Genomic DNA, 27,388 nt, shown 5'->3' on the forward strand with positions numbered 1-27,388 from the left:
GTTTATCCCATCGATTAGCCTATGAATATCACAAGTAGTAGTACTATTTTGTTGTTCAATAATAAATAATATACCTTTCTAGTCAGGATTCCTGAATTATTACAGGTGGGAATTCCAATGTGGGACCTCAGTGCCAGAAAGTAGGAAGAAAGTTCGTACCGCATCAACCAAACCTACTTCCTGTGTGACCCATATTAACTTGTTCTTTTGAGCAAACGAGCAGGACACCTGCAGGAAGCAAAAAGGGTTTAATTTGAAATATGCAGATCAAGTTTAATGATGTAATTGATTTGAGAATAAGGTTTCAAGTTGTTTGCCTATCGTCAGAACCTAAAACTGTTAAATTTAAATAGCTTTTCAGCTCATCCATAGAAAGAGACACATGGCAACAAAGTTGAATGGCTTTCTGTGCTGCAGTACCATGGCTAGTTTGCTCATCCAACTTCAGTCCTCACTTTCATTTTAACAAGATGAAAATACCTTGAACCTGTTGGACAATTGCAAAGACTGAGGCCCCTGAAAGCTCAGTAGCAAGGACAAAGTGTGTTTTTCAACTCCTCCTTTCCACATGTCAGGCAGATATTAAATACTGCAGAAGGGTGAGGCTATAAATGCTCTTTGCAGACTTTAGTACAGGGTCAGTACAGACTAGTCTCTTTCCACACTGCTAGGAGTCTATAATTCTCTAAGATGCCAAATTTTCCGAAAGCCAGTCCATACAACCATTGTTGAATCCATTTAAAATGCAAGCCAAACATTTCTCTTCATTGTCTATCCCTGTAAACTATTGCAGTAAAGAGCTACTAACAAATATATATGATCTTATTGGTGAAATATAGTTGTTCAAGACCACAATGCTTTTTGCACTGTTTGAACAAGTTATTAGTAAGGCTTACCTTGTATTTATTTGTTGCTGCCTGCTCATGCGTATTCTACTCTGAAGAATCACATTGCTGTCTGTCTTGTCTTGGAATAGAAACTCATGAAGAACTTCTTCAGTCATCAGCTGGATATTATTGAAGTTGTTAATTTCTATTTAGATTAGATTACATTACATTACAGTGTGGAAACAGGCCCTTCGGCCCAACAACTCCACATTGACCCGCCGAAGCGCAACCCACCCATACCCCTACATTTACCCCTTACCTAACACTACGGGCAATTTAGCATGGCCAATTCACCTGACCTGCACATCTTTGGACTGTGGGAGGAAACCAGACCACCCAGAGGAAACCCACGCAGACACGGGGAGAACGTGCAAACTCAACACAGTCAGTCACCTGAGGTGGGAATTGAACCTGGGGGGGTCTCTGGTGCTGTGAGGCAGCAGTGCTAACCACTGTGCCACCGTGCCGCCCTCTATCCTTCATATTTTAAAGCTTCCCTCTATCCTTCATATTTCTGATGTCTCTCTTTGAGATCTATTTCTATTATAAGTGTAGAGGTTTGTGGACTTAAATTCAGTTTTGCATTATTTTGAGCTTGTGACAATGTGAATATATGGCTCATTGTGAATTACATCTGGCTCTTTGGTGCAAGATGCTTTTGGAGAGATGGGGAAAAAATAAAACAATTAGGAAAAGCAAACTGAATTTGAATGCCTGTAAATCAGTAGAGATGATGAGTAATATAAATTTCTGAGGTACAATATCCAAATAAATAAATGCCTAATTCATCACCTAACTATTAAACTCTCAGCGTAGCTCATAATCTTACGTTAAAAAAACTATTTATAAAAAAATTCAATACTGCATACATTAGAAATCTGAAACACTAAGTTATGTAAATATTCAGTCAATCTTGCAGCACTTATGCTTAGAGATGCTTCCAGCGTTTTCTGTATTGAAAAACAATTCTTATGGAATTCAGGACCAAGAATCTTTAACAAATATACAAAATATACATCAGCGACCAAAACATGTCAGCTTAAGTTAAAATTTACAGCATAAGATTTTTGCAACTTGTAACGTGAGCTCAATAACTTAATTGAAATCCAGTAAGAACTTAAGCTTTGATGCTACAACTGAAATGTTATACAGCAATGTCTACGCATTGCTGAAGAAGGAAACCACAGATATTTCTGTGAGTCAGTTGAGACCTTTTGAGGCCAGGCAAAATAAATGATGATTCAGGACTGAGTCATAGTGAAAGGAATGTCCTTGATTCTGTGCCTGTTGTGTATGTTTTTATGTACTTGGATGAATTTAATTGGGCTCAGCATTCTGACAACTGGGAAAAAAGATTTGGCTGGGATTTGGTTTTTCATAACTAAGCTGCACAAGTTTGATGAGAACAGGACCAGGGCCCATTTCAGTCGCTTAATTGTGAAAGAATGCCATCCTATCTATCTATGCAGTGGTCACTGTTTGGTGTCATTGTCCAAATTAAACATTCCAATTATCAATCAGCAACTGTTAGCATTTACAAGTAATAAAATATTTACATCTACTGCTAAATTAAACATTGACTGGATGCTGCAATGGAATATTGCTAAAACTTTGTTTGCCATCATTGCTCCACTGCAATAAACAGCAACTCTGGAGCTTGTACAAAAAAAATTAATATAAATGCTAGCCTAGCCGATGATTTTCAGACACTGTGAATAAATACATTTTAAAAATGCAGAAACGGACAGAAATCCAAATAACAGTGTAAATGATTCCACACTCTTTCAAAGATTGTGCTGTTGAGGCCCTCTCTTGCATCTGCATAGTGTGATCCCTAACTGTCAGAAAATATTGCATCTTATTGAATGAGGTATGCCTGGATTTTTAATGGTGTTCTAAGTTTATAGTGTCTGCTAAACTGTCTGAATGACCCTGAAAGCTGTTTGCGTAATGTCAAGTTTCTCCATGATGCCAAAAATCTATAGTTTTAAAAAATTTTAAACTTTGTATTTAGTATTAATAATTTGGATTTAGTATTAATAATTTATTTTGTTATTTGGAACTTTACAATAAAAAGGAAGAATAATCAATACTTTTAGTTTCCTGGTTTATTATCTTTGAGAACAGTTCTATGTGTTTGGTTGATAACCCACTTGCAGAAATCTCTGCTGCTGGATTCTTCAAGATTTTCTTGAGTTGTCACTGAAGTCAAACTGACTTTTGAGAAGATAAATACACACTGCAGAGACTGATAATTATTGTGGGTTACTTTCTTCAGGGTCAGTAAGGAACTCTGTTGCTTTACCTATTCAGCTTAAACAATTTTAAATTATTGTTTTTAAATTAAATGCTTTGAAACTTGAATAAAAGATATATCATCCACACTTGACCATTGTGGGTGTCATCAGCATTTTTGTTTTAATGCACATACTTTCCTGTTTTTTCCCCAGTTTTGCTCCATTATTCACCCTCTCACCTTCCCATGCCACCACCATCTCCTGACTACCTTAAGGTTGTGACAACTACTGACTCATGAATCCATAGATATGATCACCCTTGTTACTATACTAACATGTTCATTCTGTAATGAGACACTGCTGATGAGTCCGAGCCCACCCTCCTGCAACATTCACACTCATGCACTTTGACTAGACTAGACTAGATGACTAGATTCCCTACAGTGTGGAAACAGGCCCTTCGGCCCATCCAGTCCATGCTGACCCCTTTAATCAAAGACTGGGATTAGAAACCAAGTCTGGCAGTATTTTCAAGCTTATCTTTAAAGGCTGCATGTAGTTTCAGTTTGTACAGAAATTGTTGCTTGTGCGTGAAGGAAAAAATGTAATCTTCATCAACTTGTCCTTCCTTGTTTTATGCAGTAAAATTAAATTTGTGCTTTTTAGGAAACTGGCCAGGGAAAAACTAGAACAAGCACTTCATGAATGCCATTCATAATTAATAATTTTTTTTTCTGTTATACAGGAGCTTGCCAACCCAACCCATGTCATAATGGTGGGATTTGTGAAGTGAGTGATAATTACCGGGGTGATACATTTGTCGGATACATCTGCAAGTGTCCTGATGGATTCAGTGGAATTCATTGTCAGCATAGTGAGTCCTACTCCAGTGACTTATATTCTTTGGAAGAGGCCTATAGGGTAATGTGCTGGTAGAGGTAGAAAAATATACTTAATACAGTGGGTAAAAGCTAAACATTTTCTTTCTGATTTTATTACTTTAACATATAATTGTTGAGAATTATTTGTTTAATTGTTCTGTTTTATTAAACAGAAGTAAACTAGATTAACATTAATAAATAATGGCTGTGCCTTTTTATTCAAAGTGCCTCCTTTAATTTGAAGATGTTATCTTAATTCACAGAATAGATATTGTGCACATTATCACAAAGACATCATGTCAGCTAATAGCAAGATGTAATAAATGTTGCAAATGTGAAGTAAAAACAGAAATTACTGGAAACTCTCAACAAATAAGGCATGTTCTTTGAAGCTGACATGCTTTTGAATGAGAGGTTATTTAAAACCCTCTTCTAATGACAATGGGGTATGTGTGAGGTTTTAGTTAGTCAGGGGGAGAATTAGCACCTTCTGCCATCTCCATTTGCCTGAAATAGTGTTTAAGTCGGCTATCTGTACGGAACAGCAAAGTGCTCATTCATATAATGAAGTTGCAGCCCAAGGATACTATTTTAACTGTGTGATAATGATGGTTCCAAATTGAACAAAACCTGATGGCACTTCTGCCTGCTTTGAACAAAGAGTGATCCACTTATTTCCAGATCCATTATAAAACACTTCAGATGTTCTAAGTGCATCTAAGAATGGGCACTCTGTTATCATCAATCCTGTTGTATGGTAATAAGGGCAGCTGAGAGTTAAAGTTGTCCTATAGATTCATTACCAATTCAAGTTTTACCCTACCAACATTTTCATAACTTTATAATCAATTCACCCCATGCGATGTTAAGAAACAGTTGGAGGCATTAGATATTGGAAAGGTTATGAGCCCTGACAACATTCCAGCAATGGTACTGAGTATTAGTGCTCCAGAACTTGTCACTCCCTTAGCCAAGCTGTTCCAGTACAACTCCATCACTGGCATCAACCTGACAATGTGTGAAAATTATCCAGGTATGTCCTATCCGTTCAAAGCAGGGCAAATCCAACCTAGGCAATTACAGCCTCGTCAGTCTACTCTTGATCATCAGTAAGGTGATGGAAGGTATCAACAATAGCTGCTCAGTGACGCACACTTGGAGTTCTGTCAGTTTCTTATCTCATTACAGCCTTAGTTCAAATATGCACAAATGAGTTGCCAGAGATGAGGTGAGACTAACAACCCTTGATATCAAGGCCACATCTGACTGAATATGGCATCAAGAAAACCTAGCAAGACTGGAATTAAAGAGAAATTGGGTGCACAAGCTCTGCTGTTTGGAGTTATGCTGGCATGTAGGAAGATGGTTGTGGATATTGGAAGTCAGTCATCTCAGCTCCAAGATAATTCTGTAGGAGTTCCTCAGGGTAGTGCCCTAGGCTCAACTACCTTCAGCTTCTTCATCAATGGCCTTCCCTCCATTATAAAGTCAGAGGTGGGCATGTTCACAAATGATTGAGCAATGTTCAACACCATTTGTGACTCCTTAGATACTGAAGTAGCCTGTGTTCAAATGCAACAAGATGTGGACAATATCCAGGTCTGGACTGGCAAGTGGCAAGTAACATTGCATCACACAAATGCCAGGCAATGACCATCGCCAATAAGAGGTTGTCTAACCACTGCCCCTTGACATTCAATGGTGTTACCATCACTGAATCTCCTATTATCAACATCCTGAGGGTTACCATTGATCAGAAACTCAACTGGACTTGGTGCATAAACACTGACTATATGAGCAGGTTAGAGGCTAGGAATACTGCAGCGAATAGCTTCTCTCCTAACTTCTCAAAGTCCATTCACCATCTACAAGTCACAATGCAGGGTAATGACAAAATACACCCCACTTGCCTAAATAGGTGCAACTCCAAAAATATTCCAGAAGCTTGAGGGCGGCATAGTGACACAGTGGTTATCACTGCTGCCTCATAGCACCAGGGTCCCAGGTTCAATTCCAGCCTCGGGCAACTGTCTATGTGGAGTTTGCACATTCTCCTGTCTGTGTGGGATTCCTCTGGGTGCTCCAGTTTCCTCCCATGATCCAAAGATGTCCAGGTCAGGTGAATTGGCCATGCTAAATTGCCCATAGTGTTATGTGCTTTAGTCAGAGGGAAATGGGTCTGGGTGGATTACTCTTCTGAGGGTTGGTTGGGCCGAAGGGCCTGTTTCCACCCTGTAGGGAATCTAATCTTTATACAATCCTGGACAAATCAGCCTTCCTGCTTGACACCACATCTACCAACACTTACTCCATCCACGACCAAGTTTCAGTAGCTGCAGTGTGTGCTATCTTCAAGATGCACTGCTGATATTCACCACAGATCCTTAGACAGTATTGCCCAAATGCATGTCCATTCCCATTTAGAAGGACAAAGGCAACAGATACATGGGAACACTACCAACTGCAAAGCTGAGCTCAAAGGCAGCACGGTGCCTCAGTGCCAAGGACCCGGGTTCGATTCCAGCCTCAGGCGACTGTCTATGTGGAGTTTGCACATTCTCCCTGTGTCTGTGTGGGTTTCCTCCAGGTGCTCCAGTTTCCTCTCACAGTCCAAAAATGTGCAGGTTAGGTGAATTGGCCATGATAAATTCCCCCTTGTGTACGTTATTAGTCAGAGGTAAATGTAGGGTAATGGGTCTGGGTAGGTTACTCTATGGAGAGTCGGTGTGGACTTGTTGGGCTGAAGGGCCTGTTTCCACACTGTCGGGATTCCAATTCTAATTCGAAAAAAAGCTACTCACCATCCTGATTGGAAATATATCACTGTTCCTTCACTGTTGCTGGGTCAAAATCCTGGAATTCCCTCCTTAAGGGCATTGTGGGTCTACTTACAGCAAATGAACTGCAGCTCCCCACTACCTTATAAAGCTGAAAATGTGTTGCTGGAAAAGCGCAGCAGGTCAGGCAGCATCCAAGGAGCAGGAAAATCGAGGTTTTGGGCATGAGCCCTTTTTCAGGAATCCTGATTCCTGAAGAAGGGCTCATGCCTGAAACGTCGATTCTCCTGGTCCTTAGATGCTGCCTGACCTGCTGCGCTTTTCCAGCAACACATTTTCAGCTCTGATCTCCAGCATCTGCGGTCCTCACTTTCTTACTTCCTTATAAAGGGCAACTACAGATGAGCAGTAAATGTTGGCCATCCAGCAATGTCCCATGTCCCATGTGTGAATAAGACAAAACATTTTGTATAAGTCCAGCAATGAGATCATTCTTGACTATCAATTAAATGGTCATGGCTTCGAGCCTCATTTCTGAGAGTAAAGGAAACACTTAATTCAATAATTACAGTTGATTTTATCTTTAACGACACTGTGGATCCCAAATTGATGATATGGTCATGGCATCCCCTCTCAGCCAGACCTTGGAAACATTTTTGTTGAAGTCCATGAGAAAAGTGTCTTCAAGGGAATGACCCCTAACTTCCTATTCCTTGCATGTTTCCAATATGTAGTTGATGTTTGCTATGTTTGAATCACAGTTCTTTCTTCCTACCTTTGCTTGTCCATTACCCAAACTTTCTACTTTTTTGTCATCACAAAACCTTGATTCCATCATTCTGAAGCATTATTTTATGCTCAATGTGTGTTTGATATCTTTACTAAAATACAGCATTGAAAGATGAGCACAATATTCACAAAAGCCTAGCCAATGATTTGTAGAAGCTTTGCATTACCTCTCTTCATTGATTTACAGAGTTAAATAGATTTCAAGCAACTGATGATTGCTAAATCATTTGGATCAAGATTCATCTTTGAAAGCTTGTAGTTTGAAGTGGAATCAATTAGCCCATTAGTGCCAGCAGCCTAGCATCACTGTGTTAGAATGTGTTGTACATCAATTTTGTCACATTTGTTGAATGTGAAATGTTCCCTTGACCATGAAAAAGCTATGTTACTATTATTTATGAAATTCCCATGGAGGGGTAGCAGACTCACGTGTTCATGACAGAACAGAATTCTCCTATATCTTTGCTATGATACTGACATGGAAAATGAATGAACATTTATGGAAACTAAACCTTTTCTCCAAATTCTTTATCTATAGTTTTTCCTGCTTTTATTCTGTCAGTTCTTATTTTCATAACTTTGACAAAAACATTTTATGGGTGAGAACATTGTTGCTTGAGTTTTGATTTTACAATGAGCTAAACTGTTTAAAGTTGCCTGTTAAAAAAGAGAAGACAGTGTTTTTGGAGAAGACAGTGTCTGATTATTTAGATCTGCAGGCTTCCAGGTACAGCTCAAGACAATCTACTATTCAATATTAGGTAATTTAATGTAATGAAGATTTATAGCTCTGGTATGTTTTATATGGAGCTCCAGTCTAGCCCTCAGAAAATAACTGCTTAATATAAGGAAATAATTCAAACAGCACTTTTTCTAAATTGATGAGTAAACAATGGTAGTAATTTACATTTTGATTTATGTTCCTGGCAACCCCGTAGGTCACTCAAATTAATTTTACAGCTATTTCACTCAAAATATTGTTTTCTTTTTCCTATTTATCACTTCTTATTTAAGAGGAGAACAATATTGAAGTTTCTTTCCCCAATTTTTACTTGAGAGGAGAGCAATATCGTAGTTGGTTTTATTTTCATCACATTAGTAGGTGGATTGATGCAAAATTATTCCATTGTACATTTGCAATTAGAAATCTCTTCCATGCAGCTTAAAGATCTCATTTTAATTCGATTGTTTTCATAGAAGGGCGCAAAATGGTGAGATCCCCATGGAGTATGCATGATATCCTGGACTTGGTTTTGTAATATGTTCATAAAAACAATTTCTATCCATCATGTTTCATGGGAATACAAGAACTCTTCAAAACTCAGTGCTAGAGAATAAATTTGTGAGGGTTCTATCCTGGAGTCTCATGATACACCAGTAGTGGTACCACTGGATTAAAATGAGACACCTGGAAGTAGAAATTTGTGTACAGCCAAAGTTGATGGAAACCTAGCAACAACAATAACTTTTGTGCTACTGCAGATGGAGAAGATCCTGGTGAGTCTGGGAGGGGACTGGCAGCAGCCCATATATTCAATATGATCCATTTCTGATTCTCCTGCCTCCATATTCAGCTAAATGGGAACCAAAGAATGAAACTGAAAATAGGAGACTATTACGCTCTTTGTTCTAATGCCAGCTCTTTATTGTAGATATCCGTGGTATTGTACCTAGCGGTACTGCCGCTGGACTGTTAATCCAAAATAATGTTCTGGGGACCTGGGTTCAAATCCTGCCACAGCAGATGGTGGAATTTGAATTCTAATGATGACCATGAATCAATTGTCGATTGTCTGATTCACTAATGTCCATCAGGGAAAGAAACTGCTAATCTAACCTCATCTGGCTTACATGTGTCTCTAGACCCACAGCAATGTGGTTGACTCTTAACTGCCCTCTGAGCAACTAGGAATGGGCAGTTAATGCTGGCCTAGCCAGCGATAGCTTCATCCCATGAATTAATTTTTAAAAAGCTGTTCCACTAGTTATTTCTCTTAGCCCTGATTTGTTTTCCTCTTCAAACATTTATTCAATGTTACTATTTAGTCCGCTTTCATACGTCCTGCAGGCATTGTATTTCAGGTCACAAAGTTCACTATGTAAAATGTGTTTGCCTGTGTTCCCTCTGGTTTGTTTGTCAATCGCATTAAATCTATGCCCTATTTTCTGTTTTCCTTTCTACCACTGAAAACCATTTTTTTCTTACCTACTTTATCAAAGCCGTTCATGATTTTGAACATCTCTATCAAATCACCTTCCTGTCATACTTCTCAGCTTAGAGTCATAGAGATGTACAGCACAGAAACGGACACTTTGGTCCAATTCATCATGCCGACCAGATACAGTTACACCTGTCAGTACTCGGCCCTTTTCCCTCCAAAAGCTTCCTATTCATATATCCATCCAGATGCCTTTTAAATTGTACCAGCCTTCACCACTTCCTCTGGCAGCTCATTCCATATACATACCACCCTTTGTGTGCAAAAGTTGCCCCTTAGGTCTCTTTTATGTCTTTCCCCTCTTACCTAAACCTGTGCCCTCTAGTTCTGGACTCCCCCACCCCAGGTATGAGACTTTGTCTATCTATCCAATCCATGCCCCTCATAATTTTATAAACCTCAAAAGGTCATCCCTCAACCTCTGACACTCAAGGGAAAACAGTCCCTGCCTATCCAACCTCTCCCTATAGCTCAAATCCTCTAATCCTGGCGACATCATTGTTAAATCTTTTCTGAACCCTTTCAAGTTTCACAACATCCTTCCAATAGGAAGGTAACCAGAATTGCATGCAATATTCCAAAAGTGGCCTAACCAATGTCCTATACAGCCACAATTCTTGTACTCAATACCCAGTAAAGGAAAGCATATCAAATGCCTTCTTCACTATGCTATCTACACTTTCAAGGAGCTAAGAACTTGTTCTTCAAGGTCTCTTTGTTCAGCAACACTCCATAGGAACTTGCCCTTAAGTGTATAAGTCCTGCTAAGATTTGCTTTCCCAAAATGTAGTACCTCGCATTTATCTAAATTAAAATCTATCTGCCACTTCTCAGCCCATTGGCTCATGTAATCAAGATCCCATTGCAAGTTAAAGTAACCTTCTTCACTGTCCTCTACACCTCCAATTTTGTTGTCATCTGCAAACCTACTAACTATACCTCTTAAACTCACATCCAAATCCTTGTAGCACTCCACTGGTCACAGGCCTCCAGTCTGAAAAAAAATCGTCCACCACCACCCTCTGTCTTCTACCTTTGAGCCAGTTCTGTATACAGATGGCGAGTTCTCCCTGTATTCCATGAGATCTAACCTTGCTAACCAGTCTCCCATGGGGAACCTTGTCAAACGCCACACTGAAGTCCATATAGATCACGCCTACTGCTCTGCCCCTCATCAATACTCAAGTTTGTGAGACATGATTTCCCACGCACAAGGCCATGTTGACTATCCCTAATCAGTCCTAGCCTTTCCAAATACATGTACATCCTGTCCTTCAGGACTTCCTCCAACAACTTGCCACCACCAACGTCAGACTCACGGGTCTATAGTTCCCTGGCTTGTCCTTGCCACCCTTCTTAAACAGTGGCACCACGTTTGCCAACCTCCAGTCTTCTGGCACCTCACCTGTGACTATCGATGATACAAATACCTCAGCAAGGAGCCCAGCAATCACTTCTCTAGCTTCCCACAGAGTTCTAGGGTACACCTGATCAGGTCCTGGGAATTTATCCACTTCTATGTGTTTCAAGGCATCCAGCACCTCTTCCTCTGTAATCTGGAAATTTTTCAAGATGTCACCATCTATTTCCCTCCATTCTATATCTTCCATGTCTTTTTCCACAGTAAACACTGATGCAGAATACTCATTTAGTATCTCCCCCACCTCCTGCAGCTCATCACAAAGGCCACCTTGCTGATCTTTGAGGGGCCCTATTTACTCTGTAGTTACCCTTTTGTCCTTAACTTATTTGTAAAAACCCTTTTGTATTCTCCTTAACTCTGTGGCAAAGCTATTTCAAGTCCCTTTTTTGCCCTCCTAATTTCCCTCTTCAATATACTCCTCCTGCCTTTCTACTATTCTAAGGGTTCTTCAATCTTTCTGCATACTTGACCATGCAAGTAGACAGGGTGGTGAAGAAGGGACATGGCTTGCTTGCCTGTATTGGTCAGGGAATTGAGTACAAGAGTCAGGATGTCATGTTGTAGTTTCATAAGACTTTGGTTAGACCACACTTGGAGTTTTGCATTCAATTCTGGCTGCCACCTTACTAGAAGGATGTGGAGGCTTTAGAGAAGGTGCAGAAGAGGTTTACGAGGATGCTTCCTGTATTAGAGGGAATGAACTATAAGGAGATGCTGGAAAAACGTGGGTTGTTTTCTCTGGAGTGGCAGAGGCTGAAAGGAGACATGATAGACGTCTATAAAATTGAGATGTATAGATAAGGTTGATGGTCAGAATCTTTTTCCCCAGAGTTGAAATGTCTAATACTGGGGGCATGTGTTTAAAGTGAGAGGGGGAAAGTTCAAAGGAGATGTGGGGGACAAGTCTTTTTTACACAGAGTGGTAGGAGTGTGGAACGTGCTGCCAGCAGGGGTGGTGGTGGAGGCAAATATGTTGGGGGCATTTAAGAGACTTTTAAATAAGCACATGAATATGCATAGACCAAGGGCAGGTAGAAGGGATTAGTTTAATTTAGCATCATTTTTGGCACAACACTGTGGGCTGACGCATCCGTTCCTGCACTATATAGTTCTGTGTTCTATAACTGAAATCCCTCATCCCTAATTCCATTCCAAATGAATTTTAAAACAGATAAATGTGAGGAACTAAATTTTGGTAAGACAAATACGCAAATCACATGTTGCTTCGAAATTCCTTCCACAGTCCAAAAATGTGCGGGTTAGGTGAATTGGCCGTGCTAAATTGCCCGTAGTGTTAGGTGGAGGGGTAAATGTAAGGGAATGGGTCTGGGTGGGTTGCGCTTCGGCGGGTCAGTGTGGACTTGTTAGGCCGAAGGGCCTGTTTCCACACTGTAAGTAATCTCATCTAATCTAGTCTAAAATGGATACAGGAGCTAATGAATTTTAGTGGGGAATACAAACATACAGGTTAGTAAAAATAGCAATGAGCTTAGTATGGCTATTTAGAAAAGGTGAGACATGCACTAGAGTTTACTTCTAGAGGGATAGAATTGTGAAGTGGAGAATTTTATGCAAAACTGATTATGCCTTGATTATTTTGAACAATTCTCTTTGCTGTAGTACAAAAAGAATATACAGGGATTGGAGAGGATGCAAGTATGATTCACAAGGATGGCCTCAGAAGTATGAGGCATACTTATCAGGAATGGAATACTCTCTTCAATTGAGAAGAATGAAGAAAACCTTCAAAGTCTGTCAGGTTTTGTAGTGTGTTTCCCCTCGTGAGGAAGAGCAAAATATGAATATTAAATGCTTACCAGGAAATCAAATAGGAAATTCAAAGCAAACTTCTTTATCCAAAGTATGAGATGAAATGAGATGCATACTATAGATACATCTAATTGGAGGTTAGATTTGTATTAAAGGGAAAAGGAGGTTTATACCAAGAGTTAAGTGATGAGGAATTGGAAAAGACCAATGTGGAGTATAAATCCAGCATGGCCTGATTGGCTGAAGGTCTGCTCTTCGCTTTGTGTTCTAAATAATTTTATCGATTTAATTTGAGTAAATCTTCTCTGCATTGCCTACATGATGTTGAAATCTTTCCTAAATTCTGAAGCCACAGGTAAAATGACACTCAAGCTGAGGCCTAAACATATTTGATAAATCTTTAGCCTAATTCCTCAGCTTCACTATCCAAAATGCAACTTGTCTTGCCAGCATTCAAGCCTATGTGCATTCTTTCACTATCTTCTCCATTCATCAATGTCTTTTCAAACTATTATTTTCTTTCTGTTGCCTCTCCTCATTCTTCCAGAATAAAATGGTTCCCTTCATATCTGTGTTACAAATTTAATTTAGCTTTTTATTCATTCATTCATTCACGGGATTGGGCATTGCTTTCTAAGCAATCCCTAATTGCCCACAGGGCAGTTACGAGTACACACATTGCTGCAGGTCTGAAGATTTGTGAAAGCTGGATCTATATTGTTGGCAGCTTCCTTCCCAAAAGACACTGGTCAACCAGATGGATTTTCACAATGACCAGGAGTAAATACATGGTTGCATTAAGCAGTGTCTGTTCATTTTACAGTCTAGGTCCTTTTAAGTTCTATACCACCCCCTTATTGTGTACAAAACTTCCAACTTTAATATCTGCACAATTTGAAAATAAACCCTGCATATGCAAGTTCAGATAAGTCATTTATTACAAAGGGACACAGTGGGTTGCTTGAAAAAAATGACATTAGTGGGAGAGGTAATATGAAGAACAGCTGTTCACCACTACTCTCTGCTTCCTTAACTCAATTTTTTTACCTCATGACCACTGTCTCTTTCATCCCTTAAGCTTTCATTTTGCAAGCATATCTTTTATGTGGAACTTGTTGAAACATCTTTCTATAGCCCATGTAAAACCACACCCACTGCATGATCCTCATCAACCCTTTTCTGTTACTTCATTACAGGTGTCTTTCCTTTAATTTCAGAGCCTTCAATCCTCTCTTTAAAGCTATTTTCAGGGCAAGGAAATAAACTGCAGCCTGTCTGACCAGTGTCACGATGCATCAGGGTCCAGTGTTTGTCTTGAAACTGAGGTCCAGCTCTGCATGATTCTGGAGTGCACTGGCAGTTTGGCCTCTAATGTTCTCTTGGCACGTGCTGCATTTAGATGTGTCCATTCCCATCTCTTTTTTTTTCTCTGTCTTCACAGTTAGGGGAGGATTATGAGGCCGATCAACCACTTTCCTGTTAGTAACACACCAGTAATCAGCTTCCTCTCCTTTCTTCTCAAGATGTGTATTTAAAGATCCTTCCTGTTGTCAATGAATGAGCCTGAGCAATGAGCCTGGGATCAGATGCAGGCCTTTTTTAAAAGGTTAATTGACGAAAAATACTATCTAACTACCTAGAAGGGCATTTATTGCCCATTCTTACCAGCCTTGATGGTAGTGGTAGTGAGGCATCTAATGGATTCATTGCAATGGACAGTGCTATAAGAAAGCGAGTTCCAGGGCTTTGATCTAATAATGATGATGGAATGTTAATATGTTTCCAAGACAGGATGGTATGTGGCTGAGAGGGGAACTTGCATGTGAAGGAGTCCCCATGAATCTGCTGCCCTTGTCCTTATAAATGAAAGATGGCTCAGGTTTGGAAAGTACTGTCTAAGAAACTTCGGTGAGTTGTTGAAGTGCAACTTGTGGATTGTACGTACTGCTGCTACTGTGTGTCAGTGGTGACATTAGTGAATGGTCAGAGGCTAGGAATCCTGTGGTGTGTAACCAGCCTCCTGTCTCCCCAAAGTCCATTAAAAAGCACCATTCAGGAGTGTGATGGAATACTCCCCACTTGCCTGGATGGGTGCAGCTCCAACAACACCCAATAAGCATGACACCATCCACGACAAAGCAAGCTGCTTGATTGGCATCTTATCCACATTCAATATTCACTTCCTTCACCTTTGCCAAGGGGCAGCAATGTGTACTATCTACAAGTTATTTAGATTAGATTAGATTACCTACAGTGTGGAAACAGGTCCTTCAGCCCAACAAGTCCATGCCGACCCTCCGAAGAGAACCCACACCGACCCATTTCCCTCTAGCTAATGCTATGGGCAATTTAGAATGGCCAGTTCATCAGACCTCCACATCTTTGGACTGTGGGAGGAAACCGGAGCACCCGGAGAAAACCCACACAGACACGGGGAGAACATGCAAACTCCACACAGACAGTTGCCCAAGGCTGGAATTGAACCTGGGTCCCTGGCGCTGTGAGGTAGCAGTGCCCATATACCACAATAAATTGCCACATTTCCTTCAACAGCGTCTTTGAAACCCAAGATTTCTACCACATAGAATGACAAGGACAGCAGATGCATGGGAACACCATGACCTCCAAATTCCATTTCAGATAGTATGCAAACTTGACTTGTAAATATATCGCTGTTGCTGGGACAAAATGTTCGAACTCCCTTCCTCACAGCACTAAATGTGTTCTTGCATCCCAAGGACTGCAACTGTTCAAGAAGGCAGTTCACCACTTTTCCAGAGCAATTAAGGAGGGGCAATAATTGCTGCTTTTGCCAGTGATGCACACATCCCTTGAATAATTTGAGAAAACAAAAAGAATGAGGGTCACCTAGCTTGGTTGGCCCACTCAGAACCAACACCATTCTTTTTTACAGGTTCTCGAAACATTGGGCTGAATCCATCTCCATTGCATTAATTCTGCCCAATGTCCTTATTGTTCCTTCCGTCAGTAGTTCCAAACAGCAATACAGATTAACTGGTTGGGGATCAGTTTCATCTTACTCGTGCCTGTGATGAAAGCTAGATGAAAAATTTGTTTGATTCCATCATGGGATGTGAGCATTGCTGGCTAGGCCAGCATTTAGTGGAAGAATCCCATTTATGGGCGCAAGAGCTTTTGCAGTGATAAGCCACATACGCTTAAAACCTCAAATGTTAAGTTGTCTACTAATCTGAGTCTAGTTTGTTTCAAAAGGATCACTTAAGGCAGTATCTAGAAATTCAACGAGCCCAACATACAACAGCTTATGGCCCTGAGCAATAAAACATAGATAAATACTGCACCATTCCAAGCCAAAAGTTATGTTTGAATTCTGCTTTTATGTTCCTTGTCTTCTATTTTGAAAGCAGCTCATGATGCACTGGGCCTTTGCAGTAATATAGGAAATGGTTTCTTTTATATTTGACCAAAGGATCTGAATATGTATTCTCTTTGGAGATTGTTGCCTAAATTGCAATTATATGTACTGCAAGCGAATATTGTCAGTATTTGTCACCTTCACACACATACAAGTGCAATTAACTTTGTGTGCAAGAATGCTGCTTCATCAGAATTGTACAGTATGCGATTTAGCCAAATAAGCCACTCAAGTTATTTCTGTGAATAGTTATTTTTATTAGAGAAACATACGCAAGAAACAAAGCATGCCTTTGATATTAAAACTATTTGTCAATGTAACGTAAGGCATACATAAAAAGTTATCCAGGAAATAAACTGTACTTTATAGATAGTTTCACTAGGATAACTTAAAAATACTTCATGGCTTTTAATAATCACTATCAGAGTGATGAAATACAGTTACTTCATATTCTCGAAGTATTAGCACAATTTGTGGTCCCAGCAGATTTGGGATCCTTGATCACAGCAAAACTGTCAGTGCAAATTTTCAACAGACAAGCGAAAGCTGGGTTTATGGTTAGGATGAGGACAGAAGAGGGAGGGAGTCTGTTTTGTGGAGAATTATGGTTTTACGTTAATTACGCGAATCTGGGGGTATGCTAATTTGTAAGAGCAACACCTGACCTTCTTACCATTTTACATGCTCCCCTGAACTGTCTACCACTTTACAGTGGTCAGCAAAATCTGTCAGGCAGCCTGCCTCCACTTCGATTTATTCAGGCCTGAAAGTGGCCAACTAATGCTGAAGGGTTATTGGACTTGACATCTTAACTCTGTTACTCTGTTCATAGATGCTGCCACACCTGCTGAGTTTGTCCAGCATTTTGTTTTTGTTTGATCCAGTTAAGTACCTCATTCTCTTTCTGCGCAATTTTAGCCTTGGCACAGGAAGGCCCACATCAGATGGATAGCACAGCAACTTTACATCTCCGGGACATATGCACCAAACAACCCCACCGCCCAGTGGCTGAACACTTCAACTCCCCCTCCCACTCCACCAAAGGCATGTAAATCCTGGGCCACCTCCACCACCAAGTTCTAGCCACCTGACGCCTGAAGGAAGAACACCTCATCTTCTGCCTTGGTACCCTACAACCACACGGGATAAATGTCAATTTCACCTGTTTCCTGATCTCCCCTCCCCCCAACTTATCTGAAATCTACCCCTCCACATCGGCACTGTCCTACCTGTCCATCTTCCTTCCCATCTATCCACTCCACCCTCCTCTCTGACCTATCACCATCACCCCCCACCTTCATCTACCTATTGCCTTGCCAACTACCTTTCCCCTAGCCCCACACCCCTCCCATTTATCTGTCCGCTCCTTTGAGTCCCCCCAATATTCCTGGTGAAGAGCTTATGCTTGAAACATCAACTCTCCTCCATGAATGCTGCCTGACCAGCTGTGCTTTTGCAGCACTGTACTTATTGTCTCTGATCTCCAGCATCTGCAGTGCTCATGTTCTCCTGCTTTTACTGCATGGCTGATTAAGCGTGGCAGAGTGGGGAGGAGATTCCTTATTGGGAGCCCACATGTCTCTGCTTCCTCTCTATTCGAGGAACATCCTCAAAATGAAATAAAGCCTTTTAACCATCCCATCCCAGCCTCTCAAACGCGCCCTTCTCCATGCCTCACTCACATCACTGTAAAATGCCAACTAAGCCCTGCTAATTAGCCAGACTTACCAGCCTTCTCCACCACCTTGTATTCAGGGTCCACTTGTAGTCCCAGTAGTGGCTGGAATTACAATTTAGTTGGAAGCTCTGTAAGGTAGGACATTTTGATGGGGACAGAAACCTTAATCTTAGTAATTAACACTGTTTTCTGTGTAAAATAGCTGCAGGCATCCAATTGGTGTTTTAGTCAGGGATTGGGAGCTTCATGCAGGGGATACAGGACTCTTTAAAATTCAGCTTGACAGGGTAAGATGTGTAAGGATGGGACATATTAACTGATCAGTTAAAACAACTTGCAAATCCAATGATGCTATTGATTTTATTTAATTTGTAACATTTGAGTCAAAAGTAAATAGCCTTGCTTTGAATAAAGCACATGCTAATTGTAACAGAGCAAATGACAATTAGTAAATATTTATGTTTAAACGATGTTATGTTTTATTATAAGCATAGATAGTACTTTGCTGAATAATTTTTGTTCTTTGTCCTCCCAGATATAAATGAATGTGAGTTTGAGCCCTGTAGAAATGGTGGTATTTGTACTGACCTCATTGCAAACTATTCCTGCGAGTGTCCAGGAGAATTCATGGGCAGAAACTGCCAATACAGTAAGTAATGTGCTTTCTGAATGATTAATATTACCTACAACATCTAGAAATATTCCAAAAATAATATGACTTTAATACAGTAATAGTTGTTCTCCTGTGAAAATCAAGGCCAAGTTTAGAATTCAGACTAAGTAGGTTTAAGAATATGGGGATAATTTGATTGAATCAAGAAGTTGGATCTGGAAATGAATTACGAGGCCAATGAAGAAAGGGGAGAGACGTGGGGAGACAAAGAGTGTTGACAGAACTTCAAAGTTAAGACATTGCTTGACTGACAGTTTATGTCGATCAACCAAAAAATATTGGACACCCATCATAGACCACCATAAGGTGTGAGAGAAATAGATTGTAGATAATTGAGGGGTTTTCACAAGCAAACTATAATAACAAAAAACTTTAATCAGAAAAAAGACTGCATGTAAAAGAAATCTAGAGATGATCAGAATTGGAAAAAAAAGTTCTTATTTTGAGTGATTTAAAGCAAAAATCTGACCCTGAATTGGAAAAATCATTATCCAATGATAATGTTTACAATCAAATGTTTTGCAGTTAGAATTTTCAAAAGGAAACCTAATCAATTGTTTGAAGATGAAACAGCAGATTAGTGGAAAGATAATTATGCATGAGATGAATATGCTACTAATTAAAAACAAGAATAAAGGGACTGTTTTTAAACCCACAGTTCTGTAGAAAATTTAAGAGATTTGAACAAACAAGTCTGCTAATAGAGATCTATGATAATGTTCAGTACAGAAGAAAAACAAGTTATGGCAATGCAACAAAGTAAAAATGAATATTAAAAGGGGCCAGAAATTGTGAAAAAAGGTGGTCAACAGGCAAGGATGTAAAAACTTCAAAAATGTTATTACGAAGAAAAACATAGTCAAAACAATTGTCAAACCACTTAGAGATGAAGTTGACAGCTGATGGATTTCACAAATAGCAAAGGTTTTACTCTGTTCTCACAACAGAAAATGAAGGCAGGGTGGAGGACGATGTAGAAGACAATCTAACTGATGTAGATAATGACATACTTACGAGGAGTTAAAGTTGATAATTCATTAAGCTCAGGTCAGCACACACCCCAGAATACTGAGAAGTCTGTGGGATAATAGCATCTGCCAACCATAATTTTTCAAAACCATTTTGAGAAGCATATCAAATGAAAGGGATAGAAGGTGGCTAATTCTACACTGCAGTTCAAAAAAGGCAAAATAATTATTTGTATAATTATAGACCAGTTAGCCTCACTTGAACAATTTGAAAACTGCTAGAGACTATAATGAATGGTTATTTAAACAGCATGAGCCAATCAGGGTCTGGTGACATGGATACAGAAAGCTCGTCTGATAAGCTGACACAAATTTTAGATCTCTGTCACATTTTCTATTGTTTTTCATCTACATAAATAGTGGGATGTTGAAAATTTGAGGACAATATTTTAGACAACATGGCTATCTGAGGTAAAATCCAAGAGGTATAAACAAGCCAGAGGAGACGGACGATATGTGGTAACTTAAATAAATCTGAAATTATACATTGTTTGATAAAGATCAGCCAACAGAAATATTTCCTAACTGGTAAATTTTCAGTGGAGAGGAAGAATAGAGAAAAGTTGAAGAAACCTAAAAGAGGTAAAAGAAATTCTAGATTACATATTACGGGATTGAGATGCACATTTTCCTTTTGAACAATGTAAAGCATCTGTAATAGTCAGCAAATCACACATCATTTGAGAAAAAAAAAATAATCACCAGACGTTTTTCTTGCTTTTGTCTCTTGGCCAATCCTTTGATATGTTTATGGTATATACCATGTTTCACAAGCATTTAAGCATGTTACAAACAGTGACAAGCAATCATTTGCTACTGACTTGTATGATCTTGGGAATATGGCCTTTCCCATCGTCTCAGGACCAGACATTGAAAAAGAATACAATAACCCTCTTATTAATCCCAGGAACAAACACGCATAAACAATAATATGAATGGGACTATTGAAACTATTATCTTACAGACACAGAACAGATTAGCCAGAGATGAAGTTATATCTTATCAAAAAGGTCACGAGTTGCATCAGTTTTGTTTTGCTATTGTTTTTTTTCCATAGTTTTTTCATTAATATAATGATGCAGAAAACAGCTTAAATTGTGCCAATTCAAATACTCTTAAAAAGGACCTCATGTCCAAGAATCCACTGTGACAATCAACCCTGCTATTTGCACAAATCTATCCTTTTGGCTGGTATAATGTTGGACTTGATATAACATTGCAAAGGAGGTAATTACCCAGGGATATTATTGCTGGACTGTTAATCTACAGGTGAAAAGTGTGGTGTTGGAAAAGCACAGCCAGTCAGGCAGCATCCGAGGAGCAGGAAAGTCAACGTTTCAAGCATAAGCTCTTCATCAAGAATGAGGGGTTGGCCCAAGGGGGCTGAGAGACTAATGGGTGGGGGTGGGGCTGTGGGGGAAGTGAGCTGGGAATGCTTAAGGTAGATGAAGATAAGGGTGAAGATGATAGAGTCATAGAGATGTATAGCACGGAAAAGACCCTTTGGTCCAAGCCATCCATGCCAACCAGATATACCAACCCAATCTAGTCCCGCCTGCCAGCACCCGGCACATATCTCTCCAAACCCTTCCTACTCATATACCCATCCAAATGCCTCTTGAATGTTGCAATTGCACCAGTCTCCACCATTTCCTCTGGCAGCTCATTCCATACACGTACCAACCTCTATGTGAAAAAGTTGCCCCTTAGGTCTCATTTATATCTTTCCCTTCTCACCCTAAACCTATGCCCTCTAGTTCTGGACTTCCTGACCCCAGGGAAAAGACTTTGTCTATTTACCCTATCCATGCCCCTCATAATTTTGTAAACCTCTATAAGGTCACCCCTCAGCCTCCGACGCTCCAGGGAAAACAGCCCCAGCCTGTACAGCCTCTTCCTGTAGCTCAAATCCTCCAACCCTGGCAACATCCTTGTCAATCTTTCTGAACCCTTTCCAGTTTCACAACACCTTTCCAATAGGAAGGAGACCAGAATTGTACACAATATTCCAACAGTGGCCTAACCAATGTCCTGTACAGCCACAACATGACTTCCCAACTCCTGTACTCAATACTCTGACCAATAAAGAAAAGCATACCAAACACCTTTTTAACTATCCTCTCTATGTGCGACTCCACTTTCAAGGAGCTATGAACCTGCACTCCAAGGTCTCTTTGTTCAGCAACACTCCCTAGCACCTTACCATGAAGTGCTGAAAAAAAGGTTGCTGGAAAAGCGCAGCAGGTCAGGCAGCATCCAAGGAGCAGGAGAATTGATGTTTCGGGCATAAGCCCTTCTTCAGGAAACCTTACCATGAAGTGTAAAAGTCCTGCTAAGATTTGCTTTCCAAAAATGCAGCACCTCGCATTTATCTGAATTAAACTCCATCTGCCACTTCTCAGCCCATTGGCCCATCTGATCAAGATCCTGTTGTAATCTGAGGTAACCCTCTTTGCTGTCCACTGCACCTCCAATTTTGGTGTCATCTGCAAACTTACTAACTGTACCTCTTATGCTTGCATCCAAATCATTTATGTAAATGACAAAAAGTAGAGGACCCAGCACCGATCCTTGTGGCACTCCACTCCAGTGGCCTCCAGTCTGAAAAACAGCCCTCCACCACCACCCTCTGTCTTCTACCTTTGAGCCAGTTCTGTATCCAAATGGCTAGTTCTCCACGTATTCAGTGAGATCTAACCTTGTTAATCAGTCTCCAATGGGGAACCTTGTTGAACACCTTACTGAAGTCCATATAGATCACATCTACCACTCTGCCCTCATCAATCCTCTTTGTTACTTCTTCAAAAAACTCAATCAAGTTTGTGAGACGTGATTTCCCATGCACAAAGCCATGTTGACTATCCCTAATCAATCCTCGGGTACACCTATCTCATGTCCCCTTTTTGCCCTCTTGATTTCCCTCTTAAGTATGCTCCTACTTCTTTTATACTGTTCTAAGGATTCACTTGATCTATCCTGTCTATACCTTACATATGCTGCCTTCTTTTTCTTAACCAAACCCTCAATTTCTTCAGTCATCCAAATACATGTACATCCTGTCCCTCAGGATTCCCTCCAACAACTTGCCCACCACCGAGGTCAGGCTCACTGGTCTATAGTTCCCTGGCTTGCCCTTACCACCCTTTGTAAACAGTAGCACCATGTTAGCCAACCTCCAGTATTCCGGCACCTCACCTGTGACTATCGATGATACAAATATCTCAGCAAGAGGCCCAGCAATCACTTCTCTAGCTTCCCACAGAGTTCTCGGGTACACCTGATCAGGTCCTGGGGATTTATCCACCTTTAACCATTTCAAGACATCCAGCCTTCCTCCTCTGTAATCTGGACATTTTGCAAGATGTCACCATCTATTTCCCAACAGTCTATATCTTCCATATCCTTTTCCACAGTAAATACTGATGCAAAATACTCATTTAGTATCTCCCCCATTTTCTGTGGCTCCATTTTCTGCCTTGCTGATCTTTGAGGGGCCCTATTCTTTCCCTCGTTGCCCTTTTGTACTTAATGTATTTGTAAAAACCCTTTGGATTCTCCTTAATTCTATTTGCCAAAGCTATCTCATGTCCCCTTTTTGCCCTCTTGATTTCCCTCTTAAGTATGCTCCTACTTCTTTTATACTGTTCTAAGGATTCACTCGATCTATCCTGTCTATACCTTACATATGCTGCCTTCTTTTTCTTAACCAAACCCTCAATTTCTTTAGTCATCCAGCATTCCCTATACTTACCAGCCTTCCCTTTCACCCTGACAGGAATATACTTTCTCTGGATTCTTGTTATCTTATTTCTGAAGACTTCCCATTTTCCAGCCGTCCCTTTACCTACGAACATCTGCCCCTCACATTCATTTACAACAATTCACTGTTAAAATGGCAATGAATTCATCCGTTTGGTCATATACTTTGGCTAGAAAAACAAAGAACATTAGCTATGGTGGAAACACTCATGTTATAAATCCTTGCAAATGCTGCACAATGACAATAAACTGGTCCTTACTAAAAACTCAACTCTTTTTATATATGCACAACCTTTTCTTTAAAATGGTTGATTTATCTTTACATTGTATCTTCATTTTTGCTTAGAAACAAATTCTCACTTGTCCCTGTTGCTAACAAGTGTTTAAACTATTCTCTGCCCACAGAGTGTTCAGGCCCTCTCGGGATGGAGGGGGGTATTGTATCGAATCAGCAGATTTCTGCATCATCCACACACCGAGCTCTGTTTGGCCTGCAGAAGTGGTACCCATACTATGCCAGACTGAATAGAAAAGGCCTTGTAAATGCCTGGACAGCTGCAGAGAATGACAGATGGCCATGGATTCAGGTAACAGTTGGTGTACAAAGAGGGACAGACTAAAAAATAATTTGCAACTTTCTCTTCCTGTTGCTGACTATGTAAAATGTGAAGTAGTAAGCCCTAAAACAGTCATTTTTTTTCATGCAGAAATGGCATATTTTAAACAACCATGAAATTAAAACAGCAATCATTTGCACCTAAAAATTAATGTTATTGTCTGTCTTTTTGTAATGTCATTCAGCCTAACATGTGGCTGAATGACATTAATCACTGTCATGATTTGATCACTAAAATAGCTGCTAGGGAACAAAAGCAGAATTACAAAGAATTAGAGATAGGATTATTTTGGTTTGTGAGTTTACTAAACTGGCTTAACTTTGTTTCCTTCAAATGGTAATTATTACATTTGGAAATAAAGCAACTATCCAGCAGAGTAAAACTGTCTGATTCTTTGGTTTGTCTAACCAGTTCACTTATAGAAGCTGTCAGAATGAAACATAATGGTTTAATCAAAACAAGAGCAAGAACATATCTTTCTTTGTATTTCCAGCTCAGTCTTGTGGACAGAACTATCTTAACAAGCCTTAATTGTCAGAACGTATTTTAACAGTTGGATTCTAATCAAGAGACTGATAAGTTATGAAGGTGATGGGATGGTGTTGTTCCACAAGATGTTAACTTCGGGGGTAGAATTTGGTGTGTGGTACTGTGCATGACGTTCTATTAAACATGGTATTATTATGATGCATCATGGGTGAAATAGAATGAGTCTAAGACCATACATGTCATCGTACACAGCATACAGATTGAAATTATTCTGGGGGCTCTGACGTGATTGTGGAAAGGGGAGGGTGTGAAAAGACCAGCTGAAGAAGGGATGTAGCCAGGTCAGGTGAAAATTGCTTGCATGCTCCCCTGAGATTAGGGTTCACAATTACAGAATTAAGTCAAGTTGTTTACCACTGTGGGATCGTGTTCAAATAATGACTGGAGTCAGTGCTTGGCGAAAATAGCCTCTTTATTCAACAATCACAACACAAGTTCGAGGCAGCAATAGAATCCCGAAATACAGTTCTTACAAGAGCCCCTTTATACACAGTTCTTACATATATTAAAATCTCATTATTATGGTGTTACATTGTTGTATCAATAGTAACAAAGGTTTGAAGAGCTTCTGTCTTGGGAGACAGGAGATGGGTTGAAACGTGCTAAATGCTAGCTGCTGCTTCTGCCAGGATGTATGTCCGGTCTGCTTGCATAATCAAGTAGTGTTCGTTCTTTTGCCTTTTATTTTAGTAAATGTTAGTAAAATTACTAGGCCTATATGCTCTATATAAGTTAGAAATCATAATAAAAGAGTAAAGCATATTAAACTAATTACTGCAGCTAGGTTGTGAGATTTATTTACTATTTGCCGGTTTGAGTTTCATTCATACATGCAATTTCATGCAAGCTCTATTTTGTCAGTTAGTTTCTTAAAGGTATAATGGCCTCATTAAAAGGTGTTTAACAGGTACTTAATATATTCAGGTCGAGGGGATGGTTGGTAAGGGCTAGTTAATGTCAAGAGTGTGGTGCTGGAAAAGCACAGCACAAGAAGCAGCTTCCAAGAAGCATAAGAATCGACATTTCAGGCAACGGCCCTTCATCAGGAATGAGGCTGGAGCACTGGGGGGTGGAGAGAAAAATGGAAGGGGCGATGAGGTTGGGGGTAAGGTAGCTGAGAGTGTGATAGATAGATGGAGGTGAGGGTAATGTTGATAGGTCAGAGAGGAGGGTGGAGCGGATAGGTGGGAAGGAAGATGGACAGGTCATGAGGGCGGTGCCGAGTTGGAAGGTTGGAACTGGGATAAGTAGGGGGAAGGAAAATGAGGAAACTGGTGAAGCCCACATTGATGATTAATATAATGTTTCATGGAAACTGGATGGGGATGATATTGTTCTATATGAGATGGTTAGTGACCACTGATTAATAGTATAATGTTTCATGGAGATTGATAGAGATGGTATTGTTCTGATTTCTGAGGTAAACACTGCTTGTAGCAGGGGCTGATAAGGTGTGGGAATGCAATGTGGGTTTGAAAGGGTTTTTTTTTAATTTGGATACTACAGGTTTGCAGTTTTGTGAATGAATAAATGACAGTGTTATAGTAAATAACAGGTTGGTAAAGGGTTATGAATAAATGAAGGGGAACCCGGTATTAATGAATATAGCGAGTTGGCGGGATAGTTAATAAAGATAGCCTATAACACAATATCGCACACCACACTGCAGTCTTTTATTTCAAAACTATGCACTGCCCCCAAATTCATCCTGATGAGTATAAATTTTTCCTCAAAAGATCTCCTCAACTTTTCCTCCACTTTCAGATCTAGTATTGATTATAAAAAGCTTACGAAGTTCTTTGTCACCAAAAAATCATCCAATTACCAACCCATGCTAAGTTCCCTGCCCAACCGCTTGTCTATTGAGTCCATAGATCTCTACAGCTTTCATTTGTTTGGCCACAACATCATTCTCACCTTATTACTTCTCCAGTGGTACTGCCCTCTCTTGGTTCCACATTTGTCTATCCAGTTGGAGCCAAAGCAGAGCTACACTGATTTATTTTCCTGTCTCTGAATTGTTCCCTCTTGTACCTCTTACGAGTAAGTCCTTGGCTCCTTTTCTTTATCTCCATGTTGATATGAGGAACATACTGTCCACCTGAGGGAATAGATCAGAACTCAGTTTAGCATTGCAACATAAAGACCATACCCTGAACACTCCAGCAGTCCCTCAAGCACTGCTCTGGAGAATTAGCCTGAATTTTTGTGCTCAAATCTCCAAAGTGAGACATGAACCCACAAGCTTTTGACACTTGAGAGATTGAAATCATCATTTTAAGTCACTGTCTCAGAGTGCCTTGCTACCAAATTTGATCTATTGATCTATTGTCACAAATTCCAAATATAAAGTTACACCACACTGGATGATAAAACATGACTTTCACAATGCGATATTCAGTACTTTAGTCAACATTGAGAACCATACAGTTTCTAAATTGCTATGTCAGTTGATTCCCTCAATTGGGAAGACTAATCGCAATGGTTCTGCACAAGTTCAATTTGTCACTATATGTTAATCAAACTCCGATAGGAGGCTGTGAAAATGGCTGACTTAATCCATCTCTTCCTAGTCCCAAGGCTGTTGATTCGGTGGTGATGGGAGGACAGAAGAACCCAAAATTAGATTCTTTTAGATAATGACTCTGAATTATGTCCAAAACAATGGCTTTAGTTTCCATTATATTAGATGTGGATAGTTAGT

The 27,388-nt window shown here is 40.0% G+C and overlaps 1 protein-coding gene across 5 annotated transcripts in view; it reads left to right on the forward strand.

The window, feature by feature from the left end:
* edil3b (EGF like and discoidin domains 3b) overlaps positions 1–27,388 on the forward strand; it is a 204,969-nt gene that overhangs the window by 97,530 nt on the left and 80,051 nt on the right. For all 5 annotated transcript variants that reach the window (XM_043708595.2, XM_043708603.2, XM_043708609.2 and 2 more), the window contains 3 exons: positions 3,870–3,998; positions 18,594–18,707; positions 23,924–24,105. In XM_043708595.2, coding sequence (XP_043564530.2) covers positions 3,870–3,998; positions 18,594–18,707; positions 23,924–24,105 — 425 coding nt within the window. The remainder of the gene's footprint in view (positions 1–3,869; positions 3,999–18,593; positions 18,708–23,923; positions 24,106–27,388) is intronic.

The sequence above is a fragment of the Chiloscyllium plagiosum genome, unplaced genomic scaffold (genome assembly GCF_037043375.1).
Source record: "Chiloscyllium plagiosum isolate Xiang-an unplaced genomic scaffold, Cpla_swu_hap1 HiC_scaffold_2, whole genome shotgun sequence".
NCBI classification, from domain to species: domain Eukaryota; kingdom Metazoa; phylum Chordata; class Chondrichthyes; order Orectolobiformes; family Hemiscylliidae; genus Chiloscyllium; species Chiloscyllium plagiosum.